Source organism: Leptosomus discolor, chromosome 2, assembly GCF_034619465.1.
Source record: "Leptosomus discolor isolate bLepDis1 chromosome 2, bLepDis1.hap2, whole genome shotgun sequence".
Taxonomy (NCBI): Eukaryota; Metazoa; Chordata; class Aves; order Leptosomiformes; family Leptosomidae; genus Leptosomus; species Leptosomus discolor.
This window is the reverse complement of record NC_141392.1, coordinates 55,419,505-55,444,142: the sequence shown is the minus strand read 5'-3', so window position 1 is coordinate 55,444,142 and position 24,638 is coordinate 55,419,505. Positions and strand designations below refer to the sequence as shown.

The following is a 24,638-nucleotide window of genomic DNA, read 5'->3' as shown; positions in this document are numbered from 1 at the left end:
AAGGACCGAGGAGCCGCTGCCGGCATCGCGGAGGGCCGCGGCGGTCGTCGCCGCGCGGGCGGGGCGGGCTGGGCTGGGCCGGGCCGAGGTCACTGCGCCCACGCCCGGGCCCGGGGGCGCTGCTGCCGCCGCCGCTGTATTCTCACCGCAGGTAGGTCCGCTGTGCCGCGGTGGCGGAGGGGGGGCGGGAGCGGCCGCGGGTCGAGGGCGGGAGGCAGAGGCGCGGCCGCAGTGCAGGGGCGATAACGAGTTCTCTCCGGCAGGGCCGACCGGGGGGGGGGGGGTCTGGGCCCTTTTGGCCCCTCTGGGAGCGGGCGGGACGTGGCCGCGGGTGACGGTGCTGTCTCCGGTTCCTCCGCCCGGGGATTGGCGCCTCCGAAGGTGGCTTCTCGCTCGCCGGGGAACGGCTCCTCGGGAGGGGCGGCAGGGCCCATGCCACCCGCTGCCCCGGCGCGGCCGGTTGGGCCCTTGTGCCGCCGCCGGGCGAGGGTCCCGCCGCCCCCGCCGTAGTGCTCGGCCGCGCTCGTCCCGCCGGGGCGGAGAGACCAGCGCCGCACCAGCGGCCCGGGCGACAGAAGCGCAGGTGTCCCAGCGCCGTGGGACAGAGTTGGGACAGTCGTGATTGCCGTAAGCCCAGCACCCATCCCGGCGCTGAAACCCTCCTGGTCTGAGTGGTCCTCGAAGCGCTGGGCCCTGCCGAGCTGTGGGAGTTACCTTGGTACCTGCCCGTGCCAAGGCAGCTCCCACTGCGGTCCTCAGCGGCTGTCCTGCTGCTAGCCGTGAGGATCACCCACCCGTGGTGCGCTGGAAATGACCCCTGCTGCGGCCGGGGGTGGCTAAGAATGCATCTGTGCGCCAGGAGAGCTGTGTCCTGTGAAAGGAGAGAGCAGAGCGCGAGGATGGAAACGAGCAGAGCGAACGCACGATGTTCCCGGTGTTCAGCTAACCCCTCTGGTCATTTGCAGGTCGGTCTCCCCTGACCGTATGTAGTTGTGTTTATTTACTATTTTCAGGGTTCAGTTTTATCCTCGTCTTAGGAAACTTTTAACATTGGAAATGCATCCTTTGGCAAATTGCTTTGTGGCTCAATGTTATCTGAAGAACAGCTTCCTTTTGTTGTTTCAAACCCAAGCCCCTCCGAACTTAATTTTATGTCTCCCAAATTACTGATTTTTTTTTTCCTAGCAAGAAAGTGTTGTGATTATGTATCAAATAAGATAGTAGAAAAGGTACACGAGGGAGGGAACCAAAATAGATTAATATGTGGTGTACAATACTTCATTGGAAATACGAGTACTTAAAACTATGTTCAAAACTTTTGGAGATAGGAAGTGTTACATATCTATTACAAAACTGTTTATTTTTTTCCCCAGAAAAACTTGGATGTTATTGACAGTTGCATGCAGCCATTCTGTTTTTTCATTCAGATGCCTGTTTTTAAGTTCAGTCTTTCATGATTATACTGTAAAAAGACAAGTGGGGGTTTTTTCCTTACAGTTTGACCTGTAAAAGAAAATATTTTGAAAATTTTTTTTTTGTAACTCCTTTAGGGAAGTGGAGAACTTCATCAGTGGAAACAGCTGCATTAACAGATTTATCATTTACATTTAATGACCCAAAGTTGCAAGGAGGAATAGATGTCAGTTCCGTTGCATACAGTTTGTGTTTACTAGTTAGAAATACAAAATTGAGATATGTTTCTTACTGAACAGTCAAAAATTCTTTTGCTTTAAAATGTGTGCAAATGTCTATAAGAGGTGACTTCTGAATTTTGAGGTTCATTTGTAAAGGAAGGTGCACTGTAGTAATGCTTTCTTGTACTTCATTAAACTGGAGAACCAATTTAATTTGGTTTCTGGGCAATTAAGACTGTAGTTTCACATACACATCAAACTGTTATTACCTATCACTACTGCCAAAAGTAACAACCCACCAAAAAAAAAGTTACTATTTATCTGGGTAAGTTCCTTAGCTTGATTCACTGTGTGTGGCCTTACAGTTAAGCTGGCGCTGCTAAGTGGTGGGAGATTAAGTGGACTGGCTGGTTTACACTGCTAAAGCTCTGCTTCTGCTAAAAAATTATGTGAAAGTGCAGCTTTATTTTCCAAGACTGCTCAGTCCATATCCTGTTATGCTGCAGTTTCCAGCAAAATAATAGCTATCAAATACTTACAGCATCCCTTGTCTTAAAGTTTTCAAAGCACTTTAGAAAGAAATACAAGTCTCTCAGATTTGCACCTAAAGAAATCAGAGCACAAGCTGATTTCCCCCCCCCCCCCCCCCCCCCCCTTAGGTGGTAGACTCTAGGTCTCCTGATTCGTGGTTTAAGTGTCCTGTTAATTTAACCTTGATTTCTCTTAGAGGTGTTACATTTGTTTATCTCAGCTACCTGTGGTGTGACCATAAAGTGGATGTTCAAATACCAGATGAAATTACAGTAAAATACATAGGTGCAAAACCCGTTTTCTCCTGAATTCCAGGCCTTTGGAACTTGTTAAAAGGAGTAACTCATATACGGACTTTTTTTTCTTCTCTCATTGGTGTATGTGTGACACAAGATCAATACCAACTGTGTTATTTAGATTGCCCTGCTAATGGTGAACAGTCGTTACTCCTAATTTTGGCTGAATTAGAACAAGTAATCTGGATTACTAAAATTCTAATATATTTAGCCATGTTGTCCTATGTTTTAGGATGAGTTTATGCCAGAGGTTTCACTTTTCTGGAGGTGGTGATTCGTTCAAGTGTTATTAACCTATGTCCTTGTACTTGGGTATCCAACATGTGTCTTTTGAAGCAGGTCTCTTGGAAAGAAAAGGAACGTCCGTAGCAAAACTAGTAAAATGGTCTAAATATAGTTACTACATTTTCTTTGGAAAAAAGTATCTTTGACGAAGATATTTAATGTGGTCTTAAATATGGTGTGTTTTGAAAATGATTTTGAAAGAGGCCAAAATTAGATCACATTTTGATTGCTGTCATGCCGAATGTCATTACGCTGAATCTAGATTTTTTAATACTTTGAGCAAAACTTCACTATTTATTATTAAAATTCACTTAAATGTCTGATGATCTTTTCCTTATTCAGTGAGCACTGAAGAATTGTATGCTACCAGACTGCAGGAAAAAGCTTTACTGTAACTGCTAAATTACATTTATTTAAGGTTTCAAACCTATCACAGGGCAAAGAAAACTTGTGAGTGCAGTTATAGCACATAAGATTTAGATAGTTTCATTAGAGAAATGATATTAGTTCTTAAGTGGTTCTCCAAGGACAATGGGGTTAAGTATGTCCCCTGTGTTTCTTTTTGCAGTCCTTATTTATGTATTGCTTCAAGCTTTCAGGTTTTATTCATATATGGGTCTCGTGTATGTAATTAATGTAATTTGCATGAGTATTACAGGGTTCTTTTTCCTGTTAACTTCTTGTCATGTTCTTCCTCAGTCACTGAATCATTAATTCATTTATGGCAGTGCAAGTATTGTAGAAGTGAAACCTGGATGAAGGAGGAGTGAGTTTTGTGTAGACTGTGTAAACCTTGGACACCTGTTAATTCACGTCTAGTATGAGAAACACTTACCTACACACTACTTCTATAAGAGACAAAAGATGCTTGCAGACATCTGAATCCTCATAATCCTTCAGAAAGCTGGGAATGCAACGGCTGTGTAACTTATTCAGTGTTTCACCTTAGTTGCTCTATCCTTTGGCATACCAGTTACAGTGTTACTAGTGCACAACGCAGATGCAGAGATTTGAGTTCTCTGCAGGCACAGGGTTCTTTCCCTGATGAGTCAGCGCCTTCAAAATGCAAATGGTTTTTATTTGTTTTTGGCAGAAAGTTCTATTTCCCTTACCAAATGTCACAGCTATGCTTTCAGTGAATTTGATGCTTGAGTTGTTTAACAATTTTACAGGAAAAAAGTTTTATTACATTTTCTATGTTTCCTTTTCCCCCCTGCTCTCATCTTCACTTACATAAGATAAGTTTTAAAATAACTATTGGCAAAGACAGGTTCGAGGAGACTTGAGCTGAGAGACTGTCACAGACTGCCGTACAAAACTGAACCCTTAAACAGGTTTAAATGGCAGATGGTCTAAGAAATTATAAAGTTGTGTGCAATGACCTAGGCAAATGTTTACTTTTTAAATATGTGACTGCTAAAGAATGCATAAAATCATGGTAATTGTATGCTCTTACTGGTGTGCTTTGTACTTCTTACTTCCATCTATTTGTGGAGCTTTATGTCGGCTGGGGTGTTTGGCCCATATCCTGGCTAACTGGGTAGTAGAGTTGGCACCTTGAGCTATAAAAGTGTTGATGGAAAGAACATGGTGATGAGCGGAGACAGCACCTGGCAGAGAGGGAAGGCAAAGAAGCAGTGGTGGGGCAGTGCACGCAGCGGTTCATATCTGCTCTTGAAAGCTTTGTCCACCACACTGAGTTCTTTACTCTGCCCGTATCCTTTGCAAACTGTTTGGACTTGAGGCACCTAAACTACCTTTTTGTTAACGGGCTGTTGGAAGCCCAGCACAGTTTGTAATTTAGGTTGAGTAAAGACTGCCTGAAGAAATTGCTTAGCGCGCCTTTAACAGCTGTGATGGCAGTGCTGCGCATGAACATTTCACTGCCACCAATGCCACGTTGTGAACTTTTTCACTGCTGTATGTATAATGGGATTTTTTGTTTGTTTTAATAACAGGAGAGCAGTTTTGGGTTGTGACAAACCCCAGCACTACAGGAACCATGGTTTCACAGTGAAGAGCCACTGCTTCCACAAGTTCTGAAACTACCAGCCAGTCTTCCCTGAACTTTGGTGTATGCGAGTCCTTGGTGGAGGTTGCATATATACATGTTTTCATGAAGAGAAGCGAGAAGCCAGAAGGTTATAGACAAATGAGGCCTAAGACTTTTCCTGCCAGTAACTATACTGGCAGCAGCCAGCAGATGCTACAGGAAATACGAGAGAGCCTCAGGAATTTACCTAAACCCTCAGATGCTGCTAAAGTTGAGCACAGCATGGGCAAAATGTTATCTGAAGATCCTAGACAAGGCCGAAATCCCCCCAAATTTGTAACATACCATAAAGTTTTACAGGAGATAAGAAACTCACTTCTACCTTTTGCAAACGAAACAACCTCAGCTGTCAAAGGAACATCAGAAGTTAATCGACAAATGCTGCAAGACTTGCAAGCTGCTGGCTTTGATGAGGTGAAATGTTTTATTTTCAAGGTTTGGTGTTCTGCTAACTATAAACTATTAGGACATGTCGGAGGGGGTGTTGATCATGGAATGTTTGAACAGCATATGATAAGCAAAATAGCATCTTCAAAATCTGGTAGGTTTCTAATTAGGATGGAGTGAAACTGGTAGTAATGGGGGATGAAGAAGAGGAGTAGAAGGACTTAGGCTTGGGTTGTTGTGTTTTTTTTTTCTTGTTTTTTAAACATCTTGTTCAGTTTGTTCTTTGTGGTAGAGGTAGGTTGTTTTATTTATATCATTCTAGGTGGAGAGAACTGGACTCTTTAGAACATGGATTTTGCCTTTGATACTCAACAGAATTTTGGATTGTGCTTTGTTAAAATATGTTAATAACATGGCTATTCTAAATTGAAAGGCAGTACCAAATATTTCAGAAATTAATTTTAATGAGCTTTTTGAGATCTGTGGCTTATAGAAGCTCAAACTTTGTGGAGAAAGGGATTTGGCCATCCTTCCTTTATGCACATTGTCAGATACAGATAAAATAACAAGGTACATGACAAAACCAGTTGCGAAGTGTCTTCTCTGTGGTATACTCGCAATACAAAAATGTCGAGTCTCTTGAAAATCTTGGACATAAGTAATTGTTCTGCTGCTATTTTCAGTATAAGAACAGGGAACTAAATAATTGTTCGGTGGGTTTTTTTTTAAAGTATTGACTAAATTTATTTCCATTCATTCATTTTAATAAATGAAAGGAATCTGAAAAGTGATTTCCAGGAATAAAAAATTAATACACTCACAGCTCCTGTATTTTTGCTGGAACCTGCACATCAAAGCAAATCTGAAATTCATGCCTTCTCTGTAAACCTGAGTACAAAAGCAGGGTTTTTTTTTTAAAAAAAAAAAACACCTAGCAAACCACTCCTCTTTCCAAAGGAAAAAGCCACAGTACCACAACAGGGATTGCCTTTACAGGAGCGCACTGCTTGTGGTAGGAGCCAGCTCAAGTGTTCCACTGGCTGTGATGCTTTGGTATTTACAGAGAGATCTACCTCTACCAAGAGCAAGCTTCTCCAGAACTGTCAACTGGCTTTTCCTCAACCACGTCCCTGTGTCAAGTGCTGGTAGTGGTTTTTCATGTTCCTTTCACTTGCTGAGTTACGTAGTCCAGGCTGTGTTTTCAGTAAGAATAGAAGGATTTTATAATGATAAATGATTTTGTAATAATTTTTTCCTCCTGTGTGGTTTGTTACTGAGGTTGGGTTTGGTTTTTGGTTTGGGCAGGGTGGGTGGGTTGTTTTTGTGTTTGTTTTTTTTTCTTTTTTAAAGTAGGTCAGTTCTCAGATACATTTTTACGGATTAAACCTGCAGTCGTTTTTGCAAACTGAAGAATGGTATGTGGCTGGATAATAAACTAGAAGGTTATCTTACGTTGGTATTTTTGTTGGATCCTTTGTATCTTGAAGCCTTTTGCTCCTACCCTTTGTTCTTGGATACAACTGATAATTCCCAGGTCACTTGTGCTTATATGGACCTTTTTTCAGGCACAGTGCCACCATAAGCTGTTTCTGCTGTGTGTTAACCCACAGTTGTGTGCCACGGTAGTCCATATGGCACTGGCCCGTGAACAACACTGAGGACAGGTACAGCTGAAGTACGAAAGCATTTTTCTTGCTGGGGGTATTTGAGACAGCCAGTAGGAATGAAAAGAGAATGGATTTTGAGCTGGGATTGTTTTATGGTTTTATGGACTGGATTGTAGCTGGAGTCTGTTGGCCAGCTGTAATCAGCTGATTTATACTTTTTTTTTTATATATATATATATGTATGGAGTGTCACAAATGTTCTGGTTATTCCTCCCCCTCCCTCAAGTAGTAGGTAGTATTCAGGATTAAAGCTGAACCGATAGATAGATACCTATCAGTATCGGGTGTGTGTGTATATGTATATATATTTTGTGTGTATGTAGGTAGTAATATATATGTGCATAGAAGTTATGGGAGAATAAAGTTCATTGTGTTTTGTTTGGTTTTGTTTTTAAAAAACCACTCTAAATAGCTTGCAGAAAATCTGTCTTGCTTATTAGGATTCAAGTGCAGTCCTCATATGTTCTGTATAAGCTGATGTTCTTCAAGAATTGAATACTTCATGGCACATAGGTGACCAAGGTTTTTGTTCTTCAGCTAGACGGGAGAGAGATCCTTTGGCTCTTGTTCAGGTCCTCTGCTTAGTGGAAAGGGAACTAAATTGTGTCTCTTAAAATATTGCAGGTTCTGTACTTTGAAATTCTATATTTCTTATGGCTTGGTGATGTGAACTTGTAGGTTTAGGTTTCTATATTGTAGAATTACTTGGCTAAAAAGACCATAAATTTGGATTTGAAACTGATAAAGGAGAGAATTAAAGCTGATAGGTAGAAATGAATGATGGGTCTTATAAAAGTATATTCAAATTGGAAATTAAATACTCTGGACAACTTAACTCTGTGTTTGCACAATGATCGAGTAACATACTGGTGCGGGAAATGTACTTTTCTGCAACAGGTCAGTCTTACCTGTAATAGTAGAAGTGTTGGGGACATAACTGCCTTGAGAAGGAGCTATGAGTTCAAAAGTCATATCTGCTTTTCCAACAATGTCAGCTGGTTTGTAAACATTGTAACAACTTATTACATGTATTTTTTTTAATTTTAAAATCCTTTTTTAAGGTTCTGCTTTGTTCAGTGAATTTGATTATTGTTTCTGAAGGCTGTATGTAATTTTATATGTTTGTAGTGTTAAAAATGTACACAGGCATGGTGAAAGTATAAACGTGTGTTTGAATTTGAAGTTGATACTGACTACTTCCCTTCCGAGCCCTCTTTGATTTCCCATTGATTTTAGTAGGAGGTGAATGCTGTCATATGTAGGTAACCTGTTCAAACACAATGTGAACTAAAATGATAGCTTCAATATGACAAAGTATGGCCATAAAAAAATCACTGAAGACAGTGTGCTTCGTTATAGGGAGTTATGCTGTGGATTTGTTTCAGACTGAGTCAGCTGCAGGAATCCCGTGCAATACAAGTGGGAGAGCAGGGCCTGACTTTTAACCATCTCTGAAATTCTGCCTCTGTTGCTTGACCTTGATCTTATTCAAGTCAGTGGAAAAATCGCTGGTCCATAATACGTTTTCCATTGACAGGACTGGGATTGGCCATGAGATCAAAACTGGTGTTTGGATCCCTAAGAAGACAGGGCCTAAATCTACCACAAAAATAATAGATTTTCTGCCGATAACGTTGTTTTCATCAGGAAGAATTCTTAGGGAGAAACCGATGGATATTTGTTGCCAAAAAGTCATGCTGAATTGGAGGAAAATAAGCAAATAGCAACGTTCTGAATTTCACATTAGTGTATCTTTCATATAATAACTTAGCTTGGAAGGGACCTCTGGTCATCATGTAACTAGCTATTACCTGGGTAGTGTGTATCAGTGTGTATAAGCAAACTGTACAAAGAGCAAAGTGACATGATTTACATCAAAACTTCAGTGCTTCAACAAGTTAACTTTTTCCTGAAGATCCAGACTGTATTGGTGTTTTGGAGGATGTGTTGTGGAGAAAAAGTTTTAAAATTAGTTTTAAATCGATGGAGAGAAATCAATTATGTGCTTTACTTTCTGGAATTATATATATAAATATAAAAAATTACTGGAGGATATTTTGGAAAATAACCATGATTTTTGGTGGTTTTGCCATTTATTGTAATTTATTTTTTTTTCTATAATTTTGTCTTTAGGATATGGTTATACAAGCTCTTAGACAAACTAACAACCGTAGTATAGAAGCTGCCATTGAATTTATAAGTAAAATGAGCTACCAGGATCCTCGTCGGGAGCAGATGGTTGCAGCAGCAGCAAGACCTCTAAACACAGGTATGAAACCACCAGGTAGGTGTGTTCATGGTAACTCAGTAACTCACTGAGCGTATTCTTATAGCCGAAAAATACAAGCGGGCAAATTCCTCCTTCATATGCTCACAATGGAACAGAGGAGATGTTGAGATACAGTTTTTTGCTTTTAGAAATAGCGTGTGAAATATATAATGTAATTCTTCCGAAAGATGGGTGCATTTGACATGAATTTCTTAAACATTTCTTTTTATAACTGCATGATTTTAGTATTGTATGTAAGTGTTTTATACAAGGAATGGCATTCAGGTCTCATTTTAGTAGTTTTTGTCCCTCATTGATGTGATGCCAATATTTTGTTCTTAGTGTCAAGTGCTGTGTAGAAGCACTGAATTCTTAATTTTTTGTCTCTCTCTTCACACACTCGCCCACACAGCAGTACTACGTATGTATATTTTTGTGTATCTGTATTATTTGTGTGTGTATATATTTGTATACTATACAGCTACAATATTTGTATTTTAGGATGTCCTGTTTCCAGATTCCCCTCTCTGCTTAATTTTCTGCTTGGTTCCAGATTTTGTTTGTGTGGTTTTTAAGGCAGACTTCATGTTTTTACAGAAGTTAGGGGACAGACTAGGGCGTTAGTAGCAACAGAGTCAGAATTTTGCTACTTATTATTGCTCTCTTAACACATGCAAGCACGTTTTTAATAGATCCTGATGCAGCAGAAATTCTGAACTTCTGTTTGACCGAAGTTGTGCTGAGCTGCTCGCTCTGTAAAGTTACATTTTAAGTCGACCATATAGGTATGAAGAAAAACTAGTAGTCAAGAGTAGCAAGCTACTGCAATATTTTTTACTCTGTGAAGCAGGATTAGTCGGTGCTTGTATGCAGCTGCTAGCTAAACGCCACCATTTAGCCATGTTTGTTACTTGCAAAGGTACAGTAAATAACACATCCTTTTACTGGCGATACAGTGACTTTTAGTGGTTACAGAACTGTATGTGTTTACAGATATCGCAGTAGTAACATTGTAAAAAGCACAGTAAGACTGCATGCACTATCGATTCCTTGCGTATTACTTTGTTTATATGATGCGGAATAACATCTGAAAAGTAAATATATTGTAGGGTTTGGTTCTGTAAGTTTTGCTTTCATATAGTTTTAATTCTTGCCTCTATACAACACTTTTACCCAGGAAGACATAACTTTTAAAATTAAAATACTTAATCAAATTTCACGTAACGATTTTGGATGAACTGTATGCATACAAGAGTGTAAGCGAGCTGTTTGATTTTTACAGCATTCGGTTAAATTTCAGTTTAAGAACATTTCACTTGCAATAAGTGTTAAACTGGAATAAATAGCGACATGACTAAACCTATTTTTCCATGCTATTGCTTTTTTGCGCTTGTACCGAACATCCCTTCTGAGAGTTGCTTGTATGCATGATTAAAAATACATAGCACGCCTGATAATTTTGCATATTACCATTTTTTTCCAATTAACAATTGAGCGTATCTGGAAAGGAAGCAAAATGCACCTTCAGAAAAGTGATTTCTAAAAACTCTGGTACTATGGTTTCATTGCATTTTGTTACTCTTACACTGTGTACTGAGCATATTACCATAGCATGCTGTGTATTACTAGATAGAGGTAAATTTTTCATGTGACGTACAGTGGATTACCCTGTGTCAGAGAATTCCCATCCTGTTTTGGTAGTAATTAATGCAGAAGAATAAAATATTCAAAGCAGGAAATAGAAATAATTTCTAATAATATAAATGCTGTGTTTTCTTCTTGTAAAAGCAGGGACTGTACAGCAGTCGGTTAACCGCAAGCAGAGCTGGAAGGGTTCTAAGGAGTCCTTGGTTCCTCAGCGGCATGGCCCTTCCCTGGGAGATGGCGTAGTTTATCGCTCAGAAAGTCCCAGCTCGCAGCCTGATGTAGGAAGGCCGTTATCTGGATCTGGCATTGCAGCATTTGCTCAGGCTCATCCTGGCAATGGACAAAGAGTAAATCCCCCGCCTCTACCACAGATAAGGAGTGTCACTCCTCCTCCTCCGCCTCCTCGAGGACAGACACCCCCTCCAAGGGGAACTACCCCTCCACCTCCTTCCTGGGAACCAAACTCTCAAACAAAGCGTTACTCTGGAAACATGGAATATGTGATCTCCCGTATTTCTCCAGTGCCACCAGGAGCGTGGCAGGATGGTTATCCACCTCCTCCTATGAATCCTCCACCCATAAGTTCTTCCACGCAGGGTCAGAGAGGCATGAGTGCTGTCCCCATTGGCAGGCAACCAATAATCATGCAGAGTTCTGCCAACAGCAAATTCAGTTTTCCCTCAGGAAGAGCTGGAATACAAAACGGCAATTGTCAGGCGGAATTCATAGTTCACCAGAATGTGGTGCCTGGGAACTCGGTGAGTCGCCAGCCCCCTCCATACCCCATGAATCCAACTAACAGGCAAAGTCCCACAGCACTACAGATGCAGGCGGGAGGATCTGCTCCTCCTTCAGCGTACACCAATGGGAACCTTCCTCAGGCAATGATGGTGCCAAACAGAAATAGTCACAACATGGAACTTTATAATACAACGGTAGCTGGAATACCTGCGTCCTGGTCACAGCCTTCCCCCGTGCCACCGCAGTCATCCCCTGGCAATGGGCATGACCTGCCTACATGGCAACCCAATGTTCCCGTACGGTCAAATTCTTTCAACAACCATCATGGAAACAGGCAGAGTCACTCTAGTGGCTCTCAGCCTTCGGCCACAACAGTGACAGCTATAACGCCAGCTCCCATTCAGCAACCGGTAAAAAGTATGCGTGTGTTGAAACCAGAGCTACAGACTGCCTTAGCGCCCACTCACCCTTCCTGGATGCCACAGCCAGTGCAAACCGTTCAGACCATTCCCTTCTCCGAGAGTCCGTCTACGAATATGGCAGTTATGTCTCCTGTTGTAGAGGCTCCGAATTACCAGGGTCCCCCACCACCTTACCCAAAACACTTGTTACATCAGAATCCCTCTGTCAATCTGTACGAGACAGGACCCAAGCTCAACAAGGAGGAACTGCCTATTTTATCCAAGGAGGATGAGAATGAAAAGAATTATGAATGTGTTGATTCAACAGATAAAGAAAAGAAACAGATTACAACATCACCCGTTCCCGTTAGAAAAAACAAGAAAGATGAAGAAAGAAGAGAGTCTCGCATTCAAAGCTATTCCCCTCAAGCCTTTAAATTCTTCATGGAGCAGCACGTGGAGAATATACTGAAGTCACATCAGCAGCGTTTGCATCGGAAAAAACAACTAGAGAATGAAATGATGCGGGTAAACTCTTTCTCCTTTCTAAATCTACAATGTATTAATTTTGAGAAATATGTCTTGATTGGAGAACGTTTAAATAGTACAGATAAACAGAACGTTATGGTATATCATGGTATTGAGTCTGTTTTTAGTTTTGGTGTTTGAGATGTGGTAAGTCCTTCATTGCTTTGTTTATGTACTTCATTGTTGTCTTGGAAGTTAATTGTTTAAAGTAAGATTTTTGCATGTCTAAATGTAGTTCATCTGGCTTATGGTAAGGCAGGATAAGCAAAATCATTGTTACGTGAACTGAGATTTAACTATGTGGCTCAGCTTTTTGTTGTCGATTCTATTTAATCCTGATTTTTGAGAGCGTTATATGCAATATTTTAATGACACTTAAAATATTTTTATTTTTTTAAAACACTACAGGTACAAACAAAGCAGGGGCAAGTGGTAGGCTGGTTAGTACATTTATATAGTCACCTGAACAGTGATACCTTTTTATGTTCTGCAGTTTGTTTCCAGTAGTGATAGGGTTTTCTAAGTTCAAATCAAAAAAATCAATATTTAAATGTTAGACTGGTAGAATGAGAGACATGGTACCTTTTGCCCAAGTATTTTATAATCCAGGCTGTAAGGGTATCTGTTTAAACAAGGGGTAGTCGAATGGGGTAATAAAAACCAGACGTCAACAAAACCATGTAAAACCAACTTCTTTGTGCCTACATGAAGTCAGTCTGGGATTTCACTGTTCAACTAAACCATATCAAAAGGGTAAAAACTGGAGGTGTATACATATGTTATTTCAAAAAAGAAAATAGTGAGAAGTAGTGAAAAAAAAGATTTGCAGAAATGGAAATTTGAGATGTATTGCTTATATATATTTCTTAACGATTGCAGTTGAAAATTTGACGTGTGATGTGCCTTTTAGTTTATTCTATGAAAGAATGTATTTGGCTTCTGCCACTTTCTTGAAGTGCTGTTTTTTAAATCCATGTTTTCTTACGCTTTGAAAATTCTTACTGTAAGCTGTAGTGTTTTGTAAGTGTTTGCTTAATCACGAATATGTAAATGTTAGCAAGATTTTTTCCTGGAATTCTTTCTAGATCTTTATTCTTAGTCTTCTCTCTTTCCTTTTCACTTCCACTAACAGCTGATTTAAACTGTTAAGGTGTGGGAAGCTTTCCTGAACTCTGTAGCCTCCATCCCTGTGTAGACAAGTAAGATTTTGGAGCAACAGTATTTATTAAGAATAGCATGATCCTTTTTAGAGGGCTTTGCATGCAATCCTGCATCGAAATTAAGCATGAATTTATTTTGACCATTTCTGAGTACTTAAATGTAAGGTTATAGTTAATACTGATTTGCAAATGTCACTTTCCCTTCTTACTGTGTTGTGTTCCATGGTATTGCAAGCATTAAGTATTACTTATATGAAAGCACTGATGTAACTTTTCTTGATATTTTTCTTGTGCATTTAAAGCACCCTAGTAAATGTCTTGTCCTATATGAAATGCAATTTCTAATATTTAGACTGGATTTAAAGCTGGGATGTTTAATTACAGGCTGAAGTGTGGAAAATAGGGTATTATGCGGCAGCAGACCTCTGCTTTTTCATCAGAGTATAGGAGAGGAATCCCACAATAGTGAAGTATATTTTGTGTCTTCATGAGGAGGAGAAAGAGAAACTAGCTCATTACTTGTTTTCAGGAAGTTCAAGAGTATTAAACAAGTATTGAATCCCTTATTTTTTTCCCCCTTTGGTAGGAATTTTGAAAGGGAAAAAAAAAAATCTGAATGCATCTCTACAGAAATACCTACCTTCACAGGATGATGTATGTCTAGCATAGGTGACATATTTTTATGCTGTCAGCTTTCCTAGGGAATAGAGTGAAGCTGTAACTGTCTTCAAAATATTTAGTTTAGATGTGTGAGTTTGGCTGAGAACTATGCTAGGTGTCTTTGCTGCAAAGAGAAACTTAAGTCATGATTTAAGGCACAGCAAGATGAGAAGGGAGCAAAATGAGAGCGAATTGTGTGATAATCATAGAGCAATTCGGGAAGCTCTCGTGTTTTGTCATTGACTAGAAATAATTGGAGGTGTGTGTGCATGAGCGTTTGTGCAGCTGACAAAGTTGGTTAATTTTTGGTAAATGCTGTAGCTGAGGAGACTTCTAGGGAAAATACAGCAATGCAGAGAGCAATCAGTTTGAGATTAACATTTGTTTTAGTGGATGGCATAGGAAAAAGTGAAGATGGGTTGAGGGGAGAGGTGACAAATTGTGGGACATGGGCTGTTCTTTACAACAAAACTGTTAGGATGCAACAGCTAGAAAGCGGGTACTAGAAGGTAAAGGTACAAGGTTTTTGGAGACTCTTAATTGTGTGTCTTGCAGTGATTAATCACTGCATTTGGTCTCACCTCTTCTAGGGTTTTGTTGACATCTAGATTATATTCTTTGCCAGTTTTCTAACTGATCAGTGGAGTCCAGTTTGTGTGCAAGTGGGGCTGTACTGAAGCAGACTTCATGGTTCAGATGGGACTTGAGAAGGTGGCCCACTCTTGTCTGAACTTAACAGGGTCAGGTCTTCAAATGTTGTGTTGACATTTGTAAGTCTTCAAAAAATCCCTCCTTCTGTGTTGAAGTGTGCCCTAAGCATGTTCATTCACAGAAAACTTGAGTTGTTTGTGTCATGGAAGACAGTGCCTGGGTATTCCTGCAGTAGTGTGTTGATTCAGAGTAGGGAGCTGAACCTATTTCTCACATCCAGCCTTGAAACTACTGCTACCCAGTCCTAACTACTGCCTGTCTGATGTCGACAAAAAGTTTTGTCTTCAATTTGAGACAGCCTTCCCCATTTAAATCTTAATGAATTGATACTCCTTGTGAAGTTTATTTGGGTAGACAAGCATTTTGTATGCGTTTTCCTAATTGCATTTCCTTTGGGTTCATTTTTGTCATGATGCCTGTAAGAAATTTTCTGTGTTCTAACAGTATTTTCTTTAATAGGTGACATACAGTGTCGTGAAAGCATTTTTAAGATGCTGAATGATGCCTAATTGATCTTTTATCTCGCCTTTTTTCTCAGTCATGTCTATTATATTTTGTTTCAAGTTATATTGCAAGTTAGGCAAAGTAGAAGTCATCTATTAACGTGCAATGTATATAGGCCTAGGCTAGTGGTTAGCTAACCCTGATGATGGTCCTGAGTACTGTTATGCAGGCAGTATCTTTAACATTTGAAATATTAAGGAGATGGAAGCAGCAAGATTTAGTATCAAGAATTGATAAGATGTGACAATAAGAAATTGGAAACTTCTAGAATAGTGCTTGAGTGATGTTTGCAGGGATTCAGTTTGGCCATGTTCAATTTGATGATCAGAATGTCCAGGAAGAAAATAAGGGAGTGTACTGTAGGTTGAACTTGGAAATCATTGCTGTAGGATGGTGATTTCAAGCCAGGTAGGCAAATAAGATAATTGAGATGCTATGAAAAAGGGAGCAGATCTTGAAAATGCTGTCAGAAAATGAAGGAATGAACATCAAGCTGTATGGGGGTAGTGTCACAGAGAAAAGACTATTAAAAAATTGAAGAAAGAGTCTCCTTACATCAAAACAACATACAGAAAAAAAAAAAAAAAAAAAAAGATATTCTGCTTCCAGGGCCTGAAATTTGCCAAGAAGAATGGCACTGGAATTGAATGGCCCTTTAAAGGAATTGAAGCCAGCAAAAATATACTAGGAGGATCCCAGGTTGGGATATGACAAGAATGCTCAGCGTGGTTCTTGTAGATAAGGGTTTCCACACTGTAGGTGATGAGTTACTGTGGCCTGTGAGTGTTTCAGCTGTCAGAATGTTAGTGGTGTTGGCCAGAATACCAGGGATGTTTGTTCAAGATAAGGGTATGTACACAGATGGAAGCCAAGAACTGATACCATGAGGAGGAGTGAGCCACTTCAAAGAAATTGCTCTGCTCAACTGGTTGGTGTGTAGAGTGGAGAGAGTGTGACTGGAGTCATGTTAGTGAGGTGGGTTATGTGATAAGAGGGAAGATCAGGTCTTGGCTTGTGGCAGAGGCATGTGCTTCGTGTGGGTGGACAGTAGGAAATGGTGCCATGTGGATCTGGTTTGTGTAGCTACACAGGGAAGCAGGAGAGTGAGAGAGTCACTCCCTCCTGCAACTGGAATTCCACTGATATGGTCAGAAGTTTAGTGACTTCTGCTTTAGTACTCTAGAGAGTGGCAGCCTTTCCCCCAGCAGCTCCTTGGTAGCCCTCAGCGACTTACTGCTCCTAGGCACGTCTTGGCTGCTCTTAGCTCTGCGCAGAGAATCAGGGAGGCAGTTGATGCACGCTGTTACTCGGATAAGTATTATTTGCAGTGGTTTTTATCAGTAGTTTGTAAATTACCCTTTATCTCCTTGAGAACGTACTCCCTTGTCAAGAACCTTCTGGTGCATGGCACCTCGTGCATTTTGCTGTTGAAAGTGATCACGTTTTGTATCACTTCTATATGTTTTCATAGAATCCTAATGTGTAAATTAAAACAAAAGCCCTTTAAGTATTATTTTCCATGCTTTATATAAATATTTGGTTTGCTTTGCCTAAGCCTTGTAGTTATAAGAAAGCCACTAAGAATTAAGAGTACTGTTCACTCTTCAGATTTAATTCTGTTTGCTGCACAGGTTGGATTGTCACCGGAAGCCCGAGATCAAATGAGGAAAATGCTGTGCCAGAAAGAATCTAATTATATTCGGCTAAGAAGAGCTAAAATGGACAAGTCGATGTTTGTAAAAATTAAAACTCTGGGAGTTGGTGCATTTGGAGAAGTTTGCCTAGCAAGAAAAGTGGATACTAATGCTTTATATGCAACAAAAACTCTGAGGAAAAAAGATGTCTTGCTTAGAAATCAAGTTGCTCATGTTAAAGCTGAGCGGGATATCCTTGCAGAAGCTGATAATGAATGGGTGGTTCGCCTGTACTATTCATTCCAAGATAAGGACAATTTGTACTTTGTAATGGACTACATTCCAGGAGGCGATATGATGAGTCTCCTAATTAGAATGGGTGTCTTTCCAGAAAATCTGGCACGGTTCTACACAGCAGAACTGACCTGCGCAGTTGAAAGTGTTCATAAAATGGGCTTCATCCACAGAGATATTAAACCTGATAATATCTTGATAGACCGCGATGGTCATATTAAATTGACTGACTTCGGGCTCTGTACAGGTTTTCGATGGACCCACGATTCAAAATACTACCAGAGTGGTAAGAGAAATATAAAAGGTTTCTTTGTTATTTTGTTGACGTGTTACTCGTTGCAGGGAATTAAATAATAAATGGGTAGAAAGATGACTGTGCTGTTTCCTTTCTGAATAATAATGCACCTAACAATATGTCTACACACCAGTCGAATTATGGAAAGCAGTGTTTAGTTGGGGTGAGTTTGTAGGTGTGAGCATTGATTCCTTAAGGGAGAAGGAATGAGCTGTGCTGCTGTAAGTTTGTCCCATTAGTGGCTTCTGAAATTAGGAGAGAGAAAATCACAGCAGTAGCAAGATAATCACATAGACAACAGCCCTAACTCTGTTTTGAGGATGGGACTGATGTTTTGAATGTGTGTGTTCTTGAAAACCTTGCCCCCGGGTTTGGTGTGTCTTGTGTACTTCCTTTTAGTGTAACCTATTGATTTCTGAGAAAGTTTTAAGTAGGTGTTTAAAGATCCTGCTTGATTACTTAAAACAACAGCTAAAAAACGGTTAGAGCAAAAAAAAATTTCACAGTTCTAAGCGTGGTAAAATACAGATTTTTGTAATAACCTATTTTTAATTTTCAAAAATAAACATACCTTCAAAAACAATTTTTAAATTACTTTTGACTTGTTTTTTTTTTTTTTTTCAAAATATCATGTATCTTGGGCTAGACTGTTGCACAGTCTCTAGAGGGAAGTTGAAGAATTACAATCTGATTTTATTTTTTGATGCTTTAAATATTGGGGATTTTTTGTTTACATAGAAGCAAGAAAAATATACACCCTGTACCCCAATGTGGTTATGTTAAGGAAAAACTGAGAAAAGCTAAAACGCAATACTTTCTTACAGTTGTGTCAAAAATTAACTTAAAAACCCTGTGTCCTCAAAAGCTGGTATTTTGTATCATAAGCAAAAAGTCAACATCCTGATGTTGGTGATAGTTTTAGCTCTCAAATTGAGTGTTGAAACAGATTCTATTGTATAACAAGAAATGTTAAGAGAGAAAGAAAGTGTCATCCTAGATAAGAACTAATTAATCATCCTCAGTGTTGGCATCTTTCTCGCTCCACTATAGGTGATCACGCACGTCAAGACAGTATGGATTTCAGCAATGAATGGGGTGACCCAGCAAATTGCAGGTGCGGAGATCGGCTGAAGCCGCTTGAGCGTCGGGCTGCACGCCAGCATCAGCGCTGTCTGGCCCATTCCCTGGTTGGCACACCCAATTACATTGCGCCAGAAGTATTGTTACGAACAGGTAACGCATTTTTGCACTGTAATCTTGCTGCAAAGTAACTGGTACTCGGGTAGCTTGTTTCACCTTTCTTACGCTGCCGCTTTTCCCAAGTATGTAATATTTTGACAAAAAATAAGTAGTTGTTAGTATGGACATCTTAAATATTGAATAGAATTCTCTTGTGAACCTTTTTTATTCCTAGAAATAAAAGATTAAAATTATACTGAGGCTTTGACTACCTTGTTTTGACTTAATTTCAGGTTATACACAGTTGTGTGACTGGTGGAGCGTTGGAGTAATTCTCTTTGAAATGTTAGTGGGGCAGCCTCCTTTCCTGGCACAAACACCACTGGAAACACAAATGAAGGTAATTTTAAAAGTCTGGTATTAACAGCCTTAAAAAGGAGGCTTGAAATTTACATAGTCTTTCTAATTTGTAGTGGAATCAAAGGTGATTTTTGAGAGTGCTGCTCCATCCGAGCATGTTATAAACTAACAAGCTTTTAAACTTTACTGTGGTGGTGCACTTAATTTGTAAAGAGACTTCAAGGATCATGGTCAGATCTTTTATCTGGTCATGCCAACTAAGAATCACATTTCAGATCTCAGTTCCAGTTGTTATTTCCGCTTCCCTTTCTTCTCCTGTTCCAGCATCTGAGTGTTCTTTTCCTGCCCCTCGGCTTCATGCCCACTTACCTGCAGAGTATGTCCTTTGGTGATGTATCTGCAGGTGCTCAGCATGCAAAGGTTGAGGAGCAGCAGATGACCGTGGCTGCTCAGGGTTACTGACAGCTCAGAGCCATCAGTCGCTTCCTTCCTGAGCCCCAGCTGTTCAGAGAAGCCGCCAGGGCAACCTTCTGCAGGTGCCGTTTCTGCAAGACTGCGTTCGGCTCGCAAGATACTACTAGTTGGCTCAAATGTAATGCAGTATTGGTTTGGGAGTTTTAACTTTAAATCTGTTTGTCTTTCCAGTGTGCACCAAATAAATTAAAATTGGTTTGCCTCAACTTTTTTTTTTTAGGATTGTAAGCCACGTGCCTAATCTTAGGTTCCAGGTGCTGGATTTTGTGGTATCTTTTTCGTTTATAACAGGGGTATTCCAAGACAGACTCCAGTTTAAATTTAGAATGTGAATAAACTTTACCTGGAGTTTACCAGATTTCCAGAGGAAATGTTCCTTGTGTTTTTGAAAGAGCAGCTTTACGTTTTCCCCTCTGTAGTGTGAAAACACTTACACGTGTTCAATGATTGCTTTGTGGCTGTTTGTTGTTTTGTTTTAATTTTCACTGTGTCTTTTCCTTTTTATGGAATTGTAAATCAAATAACACCTCTTTTTGCTTTAAAGGTTATCAACTGGCAAACTGCACTTCATATTCCACCTCAAGCTAAATTGACTCCAGAGGCCTCCGACCTTATTATTAAACTCTGCCGAGGGCCAGAAGATCGTTTAGGCAAAAACGGTGCAGATGAAATAAAAGCTCATCCATTTTTTAAAACAATTGATTTTTCAAGCGATCTACGGCGACAGTCTGCTTTCTACATTCCCAAAATTGCTCATCCTACGGACACATCAAACTTTGATCCAGTGGATCCAGATAAACTGTGGAGTGACGATGATAAAGAAGGGAACAGAAATGATACACTTAATGGGTGGTACAAAAATGGAAAACATCCTGAACATGCTTTTTATGAGTTCACGTTCCGCAGGTTTTTTGATGACAATGGCTACCCATACAACAATCCAAAGCCTATTGAATATGAGTATGGTAGTTCCCAAAACTCAGAACAGCAGTCAGATGATGATGATGATGATGATGATGAACAGGCAGGTAGAGGAGTTCAAAACCGTGACCTGGTTTATGTTTAGTAGAGGAATGAAGATTAAAAACTAACTAAACTTATTTTGCAGCTGCAATTTTTTAAAGGTCTCATAAGAGAATTGAGATAAGATTGCTAGGGTAAAGACATGCATGCTTTTTATTTTTTTTTTTTTTAAACACTAAAAATTTGTGTCTCCCCCCCCCCCCCCAGACATTTTGTTTCCCCAGAGTACAGGGAAATCCTTTTCAAATATTAATTTATTCTAGCATTGTTAATTGTTTAATTTAGAAGAAATTTGATGTTAGGTAGAAAAAAGAAGTATCACTTGAATTTTATTGATTCTCTGTACTGTAAGTACTCAAAATAGGAAATAGTGATTTTTTATTTTTTTTTTTTTCCTAAGATGATACCTGGTATCTATTTGTACATATACTGGATAATTTTAGAAAACAAATCTCTGCTTCAGAATTTTTAATGACAGTTTTTCCTTGCGTTGACCAAATATAAAACGTACTTTACACTAATAAAGCGCTCTGATACATTTCTGAAGAGGGGAAGAAAAAAAAAAAAAGGCTGCTGTACCCTCACTTCTCACTATATTTAGCCTAATTTTCACAGCGTTGTAAAAACTGAGCCATCTATCTGGTGAAATGTTTGCAGCTGCTGTGGTAGTGGCATAGTTCTCAGCTTTGGAACAAGAAAGTGTCAATCTTGGCTATAGTATGATTGTAAAGTGATAAAGCATTAGAACTAGTATTTTATTAAATAGTAATTGAATTTGACATTAGTAACACTATGGCTTTGAGACTGGTACTCTCAAAGCAGAAGGACTGCTCCCTCAGAAACAACTTGTCTCTTGTCATCAGTTCTATAATTATGAGAAGAAAAGAAGCTTTAGGAAAAACATTTTCTTAAATCTAGCTTAATTTTCTGACTACAACCAAACTGTAAAGCATGTACAATTCTGCTTTAGGTGGAAGTTTTAGTTTGGAAAATAAATTTTAGAATAGTTTCTTTATTATGTGTTTGAGATAGTAATGGGGAAAGATTATAAATTATGGCTTTTGAGACTTGTTGTGGATGCTAGTATCACTTGGCTTTAATAGTTTTCCTCGTAGTTACACGGCCTGAGGAGAAATGTCGTGCACCAGTCGATCTGAGCCGTCAGTACAGGGTCAGTGGTCCGTCTTTCCCAGCCCAGTCCAGAACAGAGTTAGGAACTTACGTCTGTGTCTGCCGCCTTCTGCATTACTGTTCTCATAACTTCCTGCAGCAGTGAGCAGGCATCCCCTTGGGTCTCGTGGTGGGAGGGTGCTGAGCCCGTTGAGGTTGCTGGGAGCAGGGAGGGGGGCAGCCCTCTAAGCTTCCTTGAGACAAGACCAGGAGTTACAGGTGAGAGGCAGAAAGAATTATGGTGCGCTCTCTCTCCCCACCCCCCCCTTTCTCCTGAAGCTAACAGAGTGGTAAAGAAAATGCACTATTTTTAGTAAACTTCATGTTTTCTAGAATGTTTCTTCCTTGGAATTGAATTCCAATGAGTAATCTAATAATGTGCCTGTAAGCATTACTGCTTTCTTAAATTATTATTTGTGCCATTGCAGTGGCATTGTGACTATCTCAAGATCATCCAGATGATGACATGTAGATGATCTTTGAGGTCCTTTCCAACCCAAACCATTCTATGATTCTGTGATCGTGAAATGGGTGTTCATAGCGTGCAGCAAGCGCAGGTTACTAGTTTACTTTTCTCACCAAGCCGGTTTAAGAATTTCTAGTGTGCTTCCGGCCATTCATTCCCTCTCTGTGCTCCAGTTCAGCGTCTCTCTCTGTGCAGTGCAACTGTCTGCAGTACTGTGCTAAATACGGGGTCAGTGAAAAAACTGCTTGGTGTTTGGAGGTTTCTTTCTTGTAAGCGTTTTCGTTGGAGTGATCTGGTTTCCAGTGTGATCAGAAAAATTGTTTCTATCAGGATAACTGAGGAAGTAGTAAACTGCCGTAAAGAGGGTTGGCAGCGGGGAAGCTTCTTAAATGGACTTGGTCACAGGAGAAAACGTTTGTGGAAGTTCACCCATCTGCTGTGAAGTTGTTTGTCATGGTTAGAAGATGGTTATGAAACATTGTTTTCTTTTCTCAAGCAGGTAGTTACTTAATGTAATGAAAATGGGTTTGTAGCTTAATAAAACAGTACATCTTCTGTCTGCCTGTTCCACAGCTGTTGAAATAGAATAGCTTTTAAGATTGATTTCATTTAGCTTAAATATTATAAAATGGCTGCAGTGTATAACTACTCCATTTTATATATGATGTAAAAAAGATTGTTTTCCGTGTAAATAAACTTTAAAGATTATCCTCCTTCATAGTAAGTATCCCAGTAAAACTGGTCTACTTGTCTTGGAGTAAAGTATAATATATTACTGGTTAAAGGTAATTTAATCAAGCCTGCCTTACCATTTGTGAAGTGTGCAGAGAAAACAATGTCAATTCTTCATTAAATTGACTGTTAAAATTGCCTTTTTACCTGAGTGTATTTCTCCTCTGCCTGCATTGTATCATGGTATATTCCTGCGTAGTGGTCTGTAGCCAATGCGTTTAAAAAAAAAAAAAAAAAAATAGTAGGGGGAAAAAAAGAAGTCCTGTAAAGGCACCACAGTTCTATACAAGCAAAACCAATTGCTTTTCATAAAGGAAATGTGCAAGTACTGAAATATTAAATATTATTTTACCATTTTAAAACAAATACAGGAAATGCTCACGTCATTAGAATTTGGTAGATGCTTCTGGCATTTTCTGTTATCTTATGTTAGAAGTTGTAACATACCTTGTTTTATTTTTGCCACCTATGTGCTGCAGTATTATGTATTTCCTTGCAAACATGCAGTGTGTTACAGTCCAAGTTCTCTGTTACGCCTAAGTGTCACAACTCTCTGACTTGCTATGTCTTACCCGTGTTTTGAAACTTCACGTTTCATATGTCGATTCAGAGTCTGTTGAGATTCCTCATAGCCGCTGCTTAAAACATGGGTGTTTTGCTGGTGACCTGTGGTGGGGATTGGTTTGTACAGGCAGTTGAGAAGAAAGGCTCCTAACCAGCAGCTGTGGAATTCTGCAGTAAGTTTTAGTTCAGATTACTTTCACTTTGTAAAGCATGAAAACAAAATTCTCTTATGTGCCCTTGTATACATATTAATTGTATTTATAAATTTTCTATAATCCTATGACTGTACTGTAAATACTATTTGATATTCAGTGGCATTCTATGCTAGGGCAGGCCCTCTTGCTGTATCTTTTCTATCTTTGGCTTGTAATAGAATCTGTAGAATACATGGCTAGAAAGTCTCTTTGAGACTGATATATCTTCTGCTGTTGCAAAGCTGTGAGTGGGAATGGTTTATTTAGACTCCTTTTAATATTATTCAGCTAATAGGCAGTGCAGTGGGTGGGTTCTCGGATGATGCTGCTGTCACCCAAGATACTATTAGGGTTTGGTTTCAGATGTCTTTGGTGTTTCAGATCAGACCTTTAATCTGTTTGCTTTAATTCAGCCAAAGCAAAAAGGTAATGAATTGGGTCAATGCCGTAGTAAAATGTTTGAATGCCTTAAGATGCTCTTGATAAAGGCACTATTCAAGTTTACTGATTCATATATATCTATATAGATATATATAGATATATTCCATGTGTGTATATGTGTATATATAATATCTTTTTTGTATTATAAATATCCTTCTGACTGTTAGTTCTTTTGGATCCTCCAATTAAATACATAGACCACCACACAATTCTGCTTACGCAAATTATTCATTTATTGTGTGTCTAATTAGTAAACTTAACTATCTTGCATGATCTCACAGCCATAGTAAGCTACTCGCTGGTCTTCTGAGTACTCTGTACTTGTCTCTGTCACGACA

General features: G+C 39.6%; 1 protein-coding gene across 3 annotated transcripts; it reads left to right on the top strand.

The window, feature by feature from the left end:
• The first annotated feature begins 693 nt into the window (after positions 1–693).
• Positions 694–20,933, top strand: LATS1 (large tumor suppressor kinase 1). 3 transcript variants are annotated; one of them, XM_086482390.1, is made up of 8 exons: positions 694–965; positions 4,705–5,213; positions 8,987–9,122; positions 10,914–12,439; positions 17,106–17,688; positions 18,748–18,930; positions 19,170–19,276; positions 20,255–20,933. In XM_086482390.1, the coding sequence occupies exons 2-8, from the start codon at positions 4,863–4,865 to the stop codon at positions 20,774–20,776; spliced, it is 3,408 nt and encodes a 1,135-aa protein (XP_086338516.1). In that variant the 5' UTR covers positions 694–965; positions 4,705–4,862; the 3' UTR covers positions 20,777–20,933. The 3 variants fall into 3 exon arrangements, with proteins under 3 accessions (XP_086338516.1, XP_086338515.1, XP_009944509.1); XM_086482389.1 differs by having other exon boundaries at positions 10,911–12,439; XM_009946207.2 differs by having other exon boundaries at positions 8,987–9,137.
• Positions 20,934–24,638: the final 3,705 nt, after the last annotated feature.

What these genes read in the sequence shown, in the direction of transcription:
- LATS1 (XM_009946207.2), top strand. Translation starts at nt 4,863, where the DNA reads ATGAAGAGAAGCGAGAAGCCAGAAGGTTATAGACAAATGAGGCCTAAG. An exon ending in AAGCTGCTGGCTTTGATGAG is followed by an intron (nt 5,214 to 8,986) that starts GTGAAATGTTTT and finishes TTTTGTCTTTAG; the next exon opens with GATATGGTTATACAAGCTCT. An exon ending in CACTGGAAACACAAATGAAG is followed by an intron (nt 19,277 to 20,254) that starts GTAATTTTAAAA and finishes TTTGCTTTAAAG; the next exon opens with GTTATCAACTGGCAAACTGC.